The 14,383-nt window shown below is 50.7% G+C and overlaps 1 protein-coding gene across 1 annotated transcript; it reads left to right on the plus strand.

Annotated features, from left to right (window-relative positions):
- Window positions 1–1,227: 1,227 nt before the first annotated feature.
- LOC111153336 (ribonuclease P and MRP subunit p25) lies at window positions 1,228–2,252 on the plus strand. Its single transcript, XM_022512312.1, has one exon. It carries the CDS (start codon window positions 1,348–1,350, stop codon window positions 1,987–1,989), a length of 642 nt encoding a protein of 213 aa, XP_022368020.1. The 5' UTR covers window positions 1,228–1,347; the 3' UTR covers window positions 1,990–2,252.
- The last annotated feature ends 12,131 nt before the right edge of the window (window positions 2,253–14,383 follow it).

A 14,383-nucleotide genomic window follows, 5' to 3' on the forward strand; every position in this document is an offset into this window, starting at 1 on the left:
TCTCCCTGCGCCTCTCCGCCACCGCGGTGCTAAGCTACCCCACCTGGATCAGGTCTGCACCACTCCCTCGCTTGCACCAGGGGCGTGGAAGGGTGAGGGGCGAAGTCCTAGAGCAATTCTGGGGGCGGGGGTCCAGCTCCTTCTAACTTCCCTCCTATCATCATCCCTTCAGCCCCCAGCCTCACCCTCACTGTCCACCTCTCCTGGCAGGATGTCGGGGTTACTCTCCCAGCCCTGTGGTGTTCCCGGTAGCTTCCTAATGCCCCTGAGGCTTCAACTTCTCCACCTTCCTCTCTTCTCCCAACACCTGCCTTCATCCAGCCTCCTTTTTGAAAAAGGACCCCACTGAGTCTCAGGGGGCCAAGGCTGGCTGACGAGTTCCACCTGGGAAGAAGGGGATCCACATTACCAGGGAACTGTGCCTGGCTTACCCTAAAGCATGCAGCTCTCATAGCGGACGCTCCATGGGTGCGGGGAGCTTAACTCCCCTTGAGAAGGGCTCTCCTTGTTCTCTTCCTTTTCGCCTCAGGGACAGCCTGGCCCAGCGCCTCACCCCTCAGCCCAGGCGTACGGGGGTCCCGGAGCCTCCGGTCAGGCGCAGCGAGCTGAGACCTCAGTCTCCCGCCGCCCTGCGAAGACCACGCCGCGACGTAGTCGTCCGAGGGCAGCGCGGGGCGCAGCTGCAGCCAGCGCCTCCGCACTCTGCTGACCGTGCACAGGCTGTCCTTGAGGCGACAAGAGCGGCTCCGGCGCGGGAGGGACGGAGTGGGAGTGTTCCCTGAGGAGTGGGGGAAAGAGGCGCCAGCAGGCCTCTCGGAAAACCCTCCTTGAGAGGTGACAGAGGCGGCCAACGTGCAAGGCTCGGGGACCCGGCTTGAAGCAGCTTTTGTACCGCAAACAGTTTTTATTTAGGTCGCCCATTTATGATGGTTGGCTCAGGGAGGGCAGATGGCGACTGTAGGGGAACATCGCCCGGCAGGTCACCCCCTGGCTGCCACTACACCTCTCGGAGCGCGAGGCACCCTGGCCCCGGTGGCTAGACTCGGGCGGGACTGGATCCCGGAGACAGCAGAGGCTAGGACGGGGGCGGGCCAAGCCGAGTTAGGGGCGGAGCCTGACGGTAGGGGCGGGGGCTCCCAGGCTCCCAGGCTGGGCCTCCGCTAAAGGCGCGGAGCACCCGGCGCCGAGAGCGCAGCGTAGAGCAGCGGCCGCTGGAGTGAAGTCGGAGACGAAGATCGCGCCGTCCCAGCCCGCCCGCCAGCGTCCACGCCGCTCCCGTACCCTTACCCCTGCCGGCCCTTGCCGGCGCGACCGGCGGCCATGCAGCCCCAGGGCTGAGGCGGCCCCATGGCGAAGCCAGCGTCCCCGCGGTCCGGGCAACGACGGCGCATGGAGAACTTCCGTAAGGTGCGCTCGGAGGAGGCGCCGGTAGGGGGTGGGGCTGAGGGGGGCGGCCCGGGCTCCAGCCCCTTCGCGGACCTGGCGCCTGGTGCTGTGCACATGCGGGTCAAAGAGGGCAGCAAGATCCGGAACCTGCTGGCTTTCGCCACTGCCAGCATGGCGCAGCCAGCCACGCGCGCCATCGTCTTCAGCGGCTGCGGTCGGGCCACCACCAAGACCGTCACGTGCGCTGAGATCCTCAAGCGCCGCCTGGCGGGCCTACATCAGGTCACGCGGCTGCGCTACCGGAGCGTGCGCGAGGTGTGGCAGAGCCTCCCGCCGGGGCCCACTCCCGGTCAGAAGCCTGGCGAGCCGGTTGCCAGTCTCAGTGTACTTAAGAATGTGCCCAGCCTCGCCATCCTACTTTCCAAGGATGCACTGGATCCGTGCCAACCCGGCTACCAGCCCCCGAGCTCCCATCCTGGACCCTCGTCCCAGCCAGCTACACCAACGTCCAAGAGGAGCCTAGGGGAACCTGCGGCTGGAGAAGGCTCTTCGAAGCGGTTGCAGCCTGAGCCAAGCGCTGCGGAAGAGGACCAGACGGCCTGAGAGCTTGTGGGTCTGGTCCACGTAGACGCGCTGGATCTCACCCCCAGGGCCTCGACCTTGAGACGCATCTCCAACCTTTCACGCCTCGGTGCTCTGGACATAGCTCCTCAGACGGTCAGCATGGACCCCAAGGCAACGAGAGGGACCCCAGGGAAGCTTCGTTCCACCACTTGTGTTGTCTGAAGACGCAGAACTCCACCTTCAGCTTTTCTGAGCCACCCTGGAACCTTCTTCAGGGAGGGAATGGTGGACCATGGGAATCCTGAGCCTTGCTCAGGACCCCCAAGGGTTAAAGGCATGCAGTAGTCATGAACCCCCCCCCCCCCCCGCCCCGGGTGTAACCTAAGGAGAGCTCTTGGAATCACCTCCACCATTGACTGGTTGAGGGCAGGGGATGAGAAAAGGACTGCTTGAAGGCAAGGGAGTCTGAATTGATGGGGGTCTGTTCTGCCCCTCACCTGGGGAGACTGCTACCTTACCCTGCTATCAAGGAGCATCCTGAGACGAGGTGCAGGGCCACCTCTATGGGCTCTAGCCCTTTTAAAACCCCCCCTTTCCCACTGGCCCAGAAGGAGAGACCCAGGACAAAACTCTTTGCCTTCTCCCCTGAGTCTCAGAGCTGAAGTCGTGCTTCTAATAAAACAAACACAAAAATGGCTCTGGCCCTAGGTTTTTTCTTTAGCACTTAACCTATATGGAAACTGCTTTGGCCTGCCCCGCTATGTCTCAGTCCCCTCCAGCCTGGAGACTTTGGGTTTTGGAGTCTTCACAGTTGGACACAGAGACTGGACAGCTTCAAACTGGAACGAGAGGCACACTGCCCGTTCCCTGGCTTCTCCCTCTCCCAGCCTTCCCTGTCTGGCGCTAGTCTCAGGGGCTTGGGGCCAGAAGGGGGGCCTTTGTCCCCTGGTGCATTACCACTGAGGGAAAAGGAGGAGCACATTGCCTTTCTGGGAAGGAAGAAAGAAAGGCAAGCACCAGTGAACTCTCCTGGCGGGGGGGGGGGTGTCACTGCCAAGGGAGGCACACCCCACTGGGCTCCCTAAACCTGCAGCCTCCTGCCAATTGACAGCCATATCCAGAAAGCTGGCACAAAACCTCTCATCACCATCCGTAGGATCTCCCCTTCACTGCTCTCTCTCTCAGAAAGGACAACACACCCTTGGGAGAGGGGGAGGAGAGAGACAGAGCACAAATCCACTGCTGGAAATTACTATTCAGCAGAGAAGCTGGAACTTGGGCTGTGAATCACTGCAGGCTCCCTGATAAGCTGCTGCCTCCAGCCCTGCACAGCTGTCTGTTAAGAGATAACAGCCTCAGAAGCCTCTCCATCCAAGCCGAAGTCAGCCGGGGCTGGGGGTGGGGGAGGAGTGTTGTGTGCTGGAAGGACTCTAGTTGGTAAGGGTGGGGGGTGGCATCTAATCCCAGGATGTCAGAAACACACCCTACCACATGCAACTCAACGGCACCTCTGGAAAGGAGATGGGGGAGGATGTAAGTCACTTTGCTGGCAGAACTCTGAAATAAATCCAGCGACAAGAGGTGAGTTTCGGCCGCTGACAAGAGGGGCTCTTTAGGGAGTTCTCCCCTTGAGCTTTGGATTAGTGAGCCCTGTCATCCAGACTCCAGCATGGTTTGCTTTCCCTAATTTCTTGTTCTTGAATCCCTGCGAAGGGCAAGGGGGTTTATGTGCGCTTGTTCGACTCTCATTGGTGGTCCAAGAAGGTTGGAAAAAATGCACTATCCTGACAGCTAAGGTTCCCTGGGCTGGTCCTGGGCGTGTGCATCTGAAAAAAATGATAAAACTCTTGGAAGAGGTCCTGCATGATAGATGCTTATAGAAGACTGGTCTTGGTGCTAGAAAAGGGCCACCTTTCCAAAACCAGAATCTGAAATCCTGAGTGCCCGGTCACAGGACCATGCAAGCAGAGGCTTGTCAGGGAGGGAAGGCTGCAGAGGCTTTCTTCTCTTGACGGTGGGGATCAGATTAAGTCCCTTTCCTGCCTAGAAATTCATCCTGCAGTATGGGGAGGAGAGGGCCTTGCTTCCCTACCTTCAGAGCATTAACCTGCCCTGATGGTGGGCTGAGCTCCTGCCTCCCATGCCAGAAGGCAGGTTATGAAACACTTTCCTTTCTGCACCCCCCACTCCACCACGGCGGGTTCCGTTCCCAGGCTTTTGATAGGTGCTCATGGTGCCAACACCCATGGGCACCCTATCCCTGCCTTACAGATCCTCCGGCCCTGCTGATCCAGGAGTAGGCTCCAAAGGAAGGACCCATATCCCTACACACCCCCACCCCCAGGACTGAGGTGGGAACCTGAGAAGTGCTGGAATAAGGCAGTGAGGGTGGGGGGTGGGGTAGTTGGCTACAGAAGCACCTCAGGGATGGCTCCCTGACTGCAGGGCAGAGCAGGAGGGAGGGGAAGCTGCTCTGTGAGACCCCATCTTTCCAATAGTGACCTCTATCCAGGAGCTTTCTGGGCCCTGCCTGGGGGCACTTGCAGGCTAGGGGTGGCAGTGAAGACTCACATCCACGAAATTGTCAGGTCACGCCATCAATTTGGGAGCATATACGTGTATATATAATCCAAGACTGGAGCGCGGGTTAGATGGGAGGTGGATCTTCAGCAGGTCCTTAAGGGACTTCATTGTTGTTGTGCCAGATCCTAGTCTAGGCACACGGTGGGGCTGGGAAGCAGGGATGCTGATGGAGGTGGTTCCCTGAGTATCAGAAGGAGGTAGCCAGCAGAACAGGACTGGACAGGCAGTCCCAAGCAGAGCATAGAGAAGGGATACTGTGTCTGGTGTTGCGGCAGCCACAGTGTCTGAAGGATACCTGGCAAGAGGCAGGTGGGGTTGGAGTACCAAGTCGGAGCCAGGTCACTGAGAGCCTCCCTGAAGTAAGTGGGAGGCTGGTGGGAGCCATGGAGTGCCCCAGTTTGATTGGCATTTGAGAAGTATCCCTCTGACACTTGTGTAGGTGGGCGGTGGATTGGAAGGAGCCTGACTGGATCCCCAAGGACACAAGGAGGTAAGAGATGGTGTTACAGGATTTCTTCTCCTTTGGGGCCTGTGGTTCTTGGCCATGCCACTTCCAAGAATGGAGAGGTAGATCAGGCAGAGTAGTGGGCAGTAGAGCAGGTTTATTGAAAGACAGCACATTGGGGCGCCTGGGTGGCTCAGTGGGTTGGGCCTCTGTCTTCGTTCGGTTCAGGTCATGATCCCAGGGTCCTGGGATGGAGCCCTGCGTCCTCGGTTGGTCCGGCGTTCTGCTCAGCGGGGAGCCTGCTTCCCCGCCTCTCTCTCTGCCTGCCTCTCTGCCTACTTGTGATCTCTGTCTGTCAAATAAATAAATAAAATCTTAAAAAAAAAAAGATGAATATAAAATAAAAAGAAAAAAAAGAAAGACCGCACAAAGCTGCCAAGGAGGAAGGGGACCCAAGAGGGTTGCCAACGGGGTTTCTAAGTCTAGGGGGTTTTATGGGCTTGTTCGCAGGCTGTTTTCATCTGATTAACCCACCCTGCGCCTGTCATCCAAACATGGGAAAGGGTGGAGGGCTCCTTCCAGGGTGGTGTAATCCTTTCAAGGAGTTCCCTCTTAGGGCCGGGGGCCTTTGTGCCTGCCTGCCTTCCAACTATCCTTCATCCATGGGACCGTGGTACTAGGGAAGGAGATGGAGACAGATTTGAGAGCTACCCAGGCTAAGTAGGATTTCACAGCCATTATTGCCAGATCAGAGCGGGGCTTCTTGTGGCATTAACCCTACCCTGGCCAGGGCCTGGCCTGCTTTCTTGGCATCCCAGGGGACACACTATGTAAGGTTGAAACAATAAAGCCTTTGGAGGGGAGGAGATCCACAGTTTCAAATTGGTAGAAGCTTTAGGAGCTGTTGTCCATTGGCCATGAGTCTGCCAGGGCACGTTCACTGTGCAGTACGGGGAAACCCTGGGTAAGACCTTCTCCCACCCTTATCCCTCAACAGGAACCTCCCCATCCCTCCATCTCCCAGCCTCTACCCCATTAGTCCTGTACTTTGGGGCTGTTACTGTGCCCACACTGCTAGGGGTGCTCTAGTCCCCTCTATTCCACTAAGATGTTGCAACACCTCCAGGTCTCACAAGAGAAGGATAATGATAAAAGGGAGGGAGGGAGGAAGAAAGGAAGGACGAGAGAGAGGGAGGAGAAGTGAAGAAGGAAGGAAAGAAAGGAGAAAATACAGCCATAGGAGCGTCTCCTTGGTGACATCAGGTTTTTCTTAGAGCACAAATCTTAGTTTGTAATTGTGCCCTCATTAGAGTGTTCCTCTGGTTATCAGTAACCCCAAAAACCAGAAGCCATGTTTGAATGGATCCTGCCTGCCTTACTTCCCCACCCAATTCTTGGCACACAGGAAGCCCACAGAGCTATTGACTTAATGAATAAAGTCTGGTTGAGCCAGATTTATGAACTATTCTAATGCCACATCAAAGTCCTTACCTGCCAAGGACGGTGGCCAGATCTTCCCCTGTGCCCACCAAGCTTCTCTTCCCATCTGGACCCTTAGGTTCTACCTGCTTTTAGAAATGAATCATCACCATAGTGATTGGATTTGTATGCCTGGCATGAGGATTCTGGTTTTGTGTGACACCTGCTGATTATCATAGATATTATCATAGATATGGTGGGTTGACGTGTGTACCTGTGAATGTGACCTTATTTTGAAACAGGGTCTTTGCAGATGTAAGAAGAGATCATACTGAAGTAGGGTGGGTCCTTAACCTAGTATGACTGTGTCCTTATAAAAAGAGGAGAAGAGACAAACACACAGAGAGATGAACAACACGAGAGGATGGAGACAGATTGGACTTAAACAGCTGCAAACCAAGGAATGCCAAGGATTGCCAGCAAACAGCAGAAGCTAGGAAAAATGCATGGTCCTGCCGATATCTTGCTTTTGGATTTTGAACTTCCACACCTGTGAAAAAATAAATTTCTGTTGCTTTAAGTCACCCAGCCTGTGGTATTTTGTTTATAAACAGCCTTAGGAATCAAATACAATATGCATTCTCACCACATTCAGTGGAAGTAGGGAAGAGGACTGTAGGGTGTTTACCAAGGTCCTTGTTATCAGAATTTCAGTCCTGCCAGAATTTCCAGTCCCCCAGTAGAGACACAGGCTCTCTACTCTGCAGGCCTATACTACCAAATATAATGCCTGGCGTCATATAGAACCTATAGGCTTTGGAGAAAGTCAGGCCGTGATTTGGGGCAAGTTAATTCTCTGAGCCTCAGCTTTCTCATCTGCAGAATGGCCTAGATTACTGTGGGATAAAGGATATAATAGCTTGCTTCCCAACCATGGTTCATCAGCAGAATCAGCCTAGGGGACTTGTTAAAACTGCAGATTGCCTGGTCTGAACTCCAAAACCAACAGGATCAGAATCACCTAAGAAGGACCTGAAAATAGGTATTTTAATAAGACCCTCATGAGGGGGATAAGTGTCTGCCTTGACTCAGGTCACCATCCCAGGGGCTGGGATAGAGGCCCCTGTGGGGCTCCTTGCTCAGCAGGGAGCCTGCTTCTCCCTCTCCCTCTGCCTGTGCTCCCCCTGCTTGTGTGCTCTCTCTGTAAGATAAATAATATTTTAAAATATTTAAAATAATGTTTTCAATATTTAAAAATAAAAAAGACTATCTCTAATTATTTAAAAAATTTCAAAAATAAGATCCTCATGATTTTTTTGTTTAAAGATTTTATTTATTTATTTGAGGGGGGGGGGCAAGCTGAGGGAGGGGCAGAGGGAGAAGCAGACTCCCTGCTGAGCAGGGAGCCCAACACTGGGCTGGATTCCATGATCCCAGGATCATGACCTGAGCCAAAGGCAGATGCTTTAACTGACTCAGCCATCCAAGCACCCCTAGATCCTCATATGATTTTTGATAGTTAATCAGGGTTGACTATTCCCTGAGCTTAAATATAAGAACAGCACTCACACTGGTAGGGGAGACATGAAATTAAATCCCCTTCTCTTTCCCTTTGCGTTCAGCCAGTTTGAACCTTTTCTGGAGAAAACCTAACTGTTAAAGAACTGTTATGAGCTGCCCCCTAGAGGTGGTTCTGGGAAAGAGAAACTGGCTGCAGGACTTGGGAGGCGGAGGGAAATGGGCAGCTAATAGACTCAGAGCCCACAGCGTCCCTGCCCTGGGTCCTGTTTCGAGAAAGGAAACTGAGGGTGTGGGGTCCAGATCAATCAGCTACAAAGACTTCACTTTCTTTGTTTAAAAAAGAAAAAGTGTAAGGGTGTGGGAAAACTGAATGTGAAACAGTAGAAGCTGCTTTGGAATAAGGCAAGTCTTCAAAGACTTAAAACACAGAGTTACCATTTGGCCCATATGATACTCCTACAGGCACACCCAAAAGAACTGAAAATAAAATTAAAAAAAAAAAAACATCCTGAAAATATACGTCCATAGGAAAACATGGACACAATGTTCATAGCCGCCTTATCCCTAATAGCCAAAACATGGAAACAACTCCAATGTCCATTAACTGATGAGTGGGTATCCAAAATGTGGTCTATCCACATAACGGAGTATAATTCTGCCCCAAGAAAGAATGAGGTACTGATCCATGCTATAACAATGAAAACATTATGCTAAGTGAAAGATAACAGACACACAAAAAAACCACATATTGTATGATTCTATTCATATGACATGTCCAGAATAAGCAAATCCACAGAGACAGAAGATAAACTAGTAGTTGCTTAAAATAGGGTTGGTGGGTGTCATTGGGTAGAGAGATTCTTTTGGGGGCAATGAAAATGTTCTGGAATTAGTGATCGTGATTACACGTGAGAGTACGTATATTGCAACTGAACTGTGCGCTTCAAAAGGGTGGACCTTATAGTATGTAAGTCGTATCTCAAAAATTATATCCTTTAATGATTTTTTAAAAGATTTTATATATTTATTTGACAGAGAGAGACACAGCGAGAGAGGGCACTCAAGCAGGGGAAGTGGAAGAGGGAGAAGCAGGCTTCCCGCTGAGCAGGTAGCCCGATTCGGGGCTCGATCCCAGGACCCTGGGATCATGACCTGAGCTGAAGGCAGACGCTTAATGACTGAGCCACACAGGCACCCCTCCTTTAATGATTTTCTAATTAAAAAGTAATATTTTGGGGGGCGCCTAGGTGGCTCAGTGGGTTAAGCCGCTGCCTTCGGCTCAGGTCATGATCCCAGCGTCCTGGGATCGAGTCCCAGGTCGGGCTCGCTGCTCAGCAGGGAGCCTGCTTCCCTTCCTCTCTCTCTGCCTGCCTCTCTGCCTACTTGTGATCTCTCTCTGTCAAATAAATAAATAAAATCTTTAAAAAAAAAAGTAATATTTTGGGAAATTACATACTAGAAATAAGTAAGTACAGTGTGAAAAAGGACCATTAAAGCCTCCTACTGGGGGTGTCTGGATGGCTCAGTCAGTTAAGCATCTGCCTTCGGTTCAAGTCACAATTCCAGGGTCCTGAGATCCAGTCCTGCACTGGGTTCCTGCGTTCCTCAGCAGGGAGTCTGCTTCTCCCTCGGCCTGCCGCTCTCCCTGCTTGTGCTCATCTGTCTCTCCCTCTCTCTCTCCCTGACAAATAAATAAAATCTAAATAAAGCAAGCCAGCCTCCAAACGGCAGCCCCACAAGACTTTTTTTGAAGGCTGCTTCCTTTTACCACCCCTTCTCCCTGATTCTCAGGCAACCAAGATGGTATGTTTATCCACATTATCTCCATACCTTATCCCCCATATCGCAAGCTGCCCTGCCCTAGGAAAAGAACTATAATTTTACAACAGCAAAATACTTTTTTAAAGAAGATTTTATTTATTTGAGAGAAAGAGAGCACAAGCAGGGGGAGCAGCAGAGGGAAAGGGAGAAGCAGTCTCCCCACTGAGCAGGCAGCCGAATGTGGGGCTGGATCCTAGGACCTTGGGATCATGACCTGAGCCCAAGGCAGATGCTTAACTGACTGAGCCACCCAGGCAGCCAAGGAAAATGCTTTCTCTCATCACCATTTATTGAGACATGACCGTGTGCCTGCCATGACCATGGTTTCCATGCACAACATACACTACATCTTATGAAATCTGCCCGATAACCTATTGGGTAGGTTCCATTATTATTACCATTTTACAAAGGAGGGAAGTGGTTCAAGAAAGTGAAGTAACACGTCTAAGGGCATGTGGCAGAGCAATAATACAGTAGCAACAAGCATGTCATTTCTCCCAGGTGCCTTCTCTCATTCATCCCCACCCCCCTAGCAGTGGGATCCTCATCATTGGAGGTGCTCCAGGAGGGCCTGAGGAAGGGGAAGCAATGTAGGATCAGTCAGACTACTGGCCTCAAGGGTGACTTCCAGCCTTGACAGGCAGCATTCACTTTTTCCCAGTATACTTCATGCTCACCAGGGAAAAATAAGAGCTTTTCTGGACAGTGATCTTCCTTTTACTAGAAATTCCCAGGGTGGAACAGTGCCTTTATCCTCACAAGTTCTTCAATGCCATCATCTGTCTCCTCTGCACACATCAGAAGGGCCTTGTTACAACCCCTCCAGGAGGAAGGCTGAAGCTGATGTGGTCATCAACTGATGGCCAAGACATCCATCAAGCATCGGAAGCCCAGCAGCTGCTCTTCCAGAGGGACAGAAAATGATTTCAGGGCAGATGATGATAGGAAGAGACCAAAGACCCTGACAGCCTTGGGCAAGAGCCAGGATGTCTGGCCTCAACCCTTCTGGGAAGGAACACCCACCAGAAGCAACAGAATGGACTGGGGTCTGGGGGCCCAGCTGGGGGCAAACTTGGGAAGGAGCACCCCCGCACACACACCTAAGTGGTGTGGTTGGCTGAATTCAAAGAAGGCCCCTAAGATTTGTCCCTGCTGGTATACAGACCTTGTATAATTGGGGCAGAATCTGTGAATTTGATGGGATATCATTTCCAAGATTAGGCTACTTGGAGTGTAATTAAAAGAAGGGTCTCGTGGGGCACCTGGGTGGCTCAGTTGTTAAGCGTCTGCCTTCGGCTCAGGTCATGATCCCAGGGTCCTGGGATTGAGCCCCACACTGGGCTCCCTGCTCAGCGGGGAGTCTGCTTCTCCTTCTCCCACTCCCCCTGCTTTTGTTCCCTCTTTCCCTGAGTCTCTCTGTCAAATAAATAAAATGTTTAAAAAAAAAGAAAGAAAGAAAGAAAGAAAGGAAAAAAAGAAAGGTCTCCCTGGATATGCCTGACCTAATTAGATGAGGTCTTTAAAAGAGGTAAGCTGGGGTGCCTGGGTGGCTCAGTGGGTTGGGCCTCTGCCTTCGGCTCACGTCATGATCTTGGGATCCTGGGATCAAGCCCACATTGGGCTCTCTGCTCAGCAGGGAGCCTGCTTCCCCCTCTCTCTCTGCCTGCCTCTCTGCCTACTATGTGATCTCTCTCTGTCAAATAAAAATAAAATCTTTAAAAAAAAAATAACAAAAAAAAAAAAACAACCAAAAGAAAACCTTTAAAAGAGGTAAGCTGCAGTACTGTGAGAGGGCCTAGGGAGGGCCCATGTGGTAAGAGCTGAGAAGGGCTCTCTGCTACCAGCAAGAAAAAATGGGCACTCAGTCCTACAACTGTGAGGAACCAAATTTTGCCAACCACTTGAACGAGCAGGGGAGAGGACTCTGATTTCCAGATGAGACCTCAGACCAGACTAACGTCTTGATTTCAGTTTTCTGAGACCCTGAACAGAGAACCAATCATGCCATGCCTGGACTTCTGACCTACAGAAATGGGGAAATAATAAATGGGAATTGTTTTAAACTGCTTAGTTTGTGGTAACTTGTTATGCAGCAATAGAAAATGAATACTGGTGATGAGGGCTGAGAACTGCCCCCCCCCCCAAGATAGCAGGAGCTTTGGAATTCACTGAGAAGCTATCAAAGCCTATCTTTGGGGGTGGTGGGGCAAAATCCCACAATTTCTAGAATCAGACAAACCTGCTCTCAAATACAAAAATTACTATTTATTAGCTGTGTGATTCTTGGACAAGTGCCCTTTGAGTCTATTCCTTTAACCATAAAACAGATAAATTCTTATCTCACAAGGCTGTTATGAGTATTAGATGGGATAATAGTTTGTAAGGGTGCCTGGCTGGCTCAGTTGGTAGAGCATATGACTCTTGATCTTGGAGTTGTGAGTTCGAGCCCCACGTTGGGGGTAGAATTTATTTAAAAAAATAATTTGCAGCATTCAGTGACACATAATAAATTATAGCCATAATTGTATTAAATAACACTCTAGTAGCCAATCTAAGGCACCGTAGGCAAAACAGCGAGACCAGTTGGGATTCAGGGCCTGAATTCCAATATACCCCATTTAGTACTTTCTTAATTATGGGAGCCCTGACCTCATCCTGAGCTTCCAGCTCTTGATTTGATAAATATTAATTGAAATGCAATGAGGTTAAAGCTTTTCCAAGTGTTCTGTGGTTTGGCTGGTGGGAGAAGGTGAGGGCAGGTGCTTTGAAAAGAAAAGCTTTTTTATCCTTTTGCCAGCCAGGATCATACAGCCTAGAACCACACTGCTAGGGAGGGAAAACAGAAAGGCAGATGCCACACCCAGGAGAAAGGGCCTGGAGTGAGGAAAAGGAAGCTGAACGTCCATTTTTTCTTTCCTCAGTGAGTTCAGGGATAGAGAATGAAGGACACCAAGACAAGAGACTGTCTCATTAACTCCTGTGGCATAGTGGTAATTCAGGCCTGGGGAAGCGGCCCCACTGCCCAAGAGCTCAAAGTCAGGATATAGTTAATAAGGCCAGACTAGTTGTTAAGAGCCTTGGAATGTGATCAACCCCATGTCACAGCAGCCTGCTACAGGAGCCCTCCTGTAGATATTGGGGGCAGGCCTCTGGCCAGAAATACTGTTTTATTTGAGACAAATGATGCTCAGAGACTGAAATTGTCTTTGCCAATAATTTGCTTAACACAGGTTCACTGGCTTAATTATAACTTATAACAACATTTCACAAGCCAATAGCATAGAGGATAATGTCTCTTATGGAGAAATTTTAAAATAACATATTCCAAACCAATGACCAATTAAATACATTACTGTTCCGGACAAAGTGGAGATGAAAGAAATAAAGTCCAAATTTAGAAAAAAAAAAATTCCAAATTTAATTGAGGTGCATCTTTCTGTGAGTTGGTTCTTGGTAGAGTCAGTCCTTCAACTAAAAGCTGGATATCAGCTGCCTGCCTAGACCCCTCACTATTGGGGCACATAGCAAGCAGGCCAAGGCACTGGTGTTGGTAAGCAAAGTAGGCTGCTTTAAAGGTTATTACTCCAGGAACCATCACAAGCTTACAAGGAGTAGCCTTGCCAACCGGTAACAGATGTCCCTTATTTAATGGGACTGCTGTATGGTTTATTACCACTGACAACCAAAAGCAGCCAGCCTGGCCATGGCAGGAGAAAGTGTCTCAAGTACCCAGCAAAGGGCAGTCTTGTCCAGGCAGGATGCTCTTGGTAAGTCCTCACAAATTCTTTATAATAAAGTTTGAAAGTCCATCAGGTGATTGACACCACTGCCCTTACTATGCTGCGAACGACCTAGGGGTCTTTTGTGCTCCAGGTGCAACTGTTCCATTAGAAAGTCCTAATATCCAACTTCAAAGCAATTTCATTAAAATAAGTCATTCTAAACAAATTCAAGCCACGAACAACTTTGTCCAAAACAAGATTTCAAAACATGGGTTTGAAATCGTAAGTCGGTATACAACAAATATCCAGGTAAGTCCTGAGAACTGGGGATTTGAGAGCCTTGATTGCCAACAAGCAACCTGACTTATGAGTTTGTTACATGTAGAGTGAAGTGGTTGAGCTCACTTTTTAATGCTTGCAGGTTTGTGATCTAAGAAGGGTTACTAATAAAATCCCTTACAAGTACGCAGTTGTGTTTTTCCCCATTTTCTTATTTTAGGCTCCAAAAGGGAAGGGAAGAGGTTAAACAAAGAGGGTATTTTTATTATAACTTGTCCTTGCTATTCTTGTTAACACTCCCGTTTAAATCTCTTTATTTCCTTAAATAATCTCTAAGACCAACGTGGGGCTCCATCTCACGACCCCGAGATCAACAGTCGCATGCTTTACCGACTGAGCCCGCCAAAAGCCCCCTTATTGCTCCCATTTGGGGTTGATGGAATCGCTTCCGGACGTGAACTACGGTACCGTCCCCCGCCCGGCAGTTCACCGACCTTACATCCCGGCTCCACCAAGGGCGAGACTGAGACTGGGTGGGGCGGGGCTGGGCCGGCACAGCGTGAAAATGTTTTGTCCTTAGCGCGCCGCCGTAGCCCGCCGACGTCCGCTGTCGGCCCGCCGAGGCGCGAGCGCCGCAGTGGGC

This window comes from Enhydra lutris, unplaced genomic scaffold (genome assembly GCF_002288905.1).
Source record: "Enhydra lutris kenyoni isolate GAN:26980312 unplaced genomic scaffold, ASM228890v2 scaffoldscaffold31, whole genome shotgun sequence".
Lineage (NCBI taxonomy): Eukaryota > Metazoa > Chordata > Mammalia > Carnivora > Mustelidae > Enhydra > Enhydra lutris.

What these genes read in the sequence shown, in the direction of transcription:
- LOC111153336 (XM_022512312.1), top strand. Translation starts at nt 1,348, where the DNA reads ATGGCGAAGCCAGCGTCCCCGCGGTCCGGGCAACGACGGCGCATGGAG.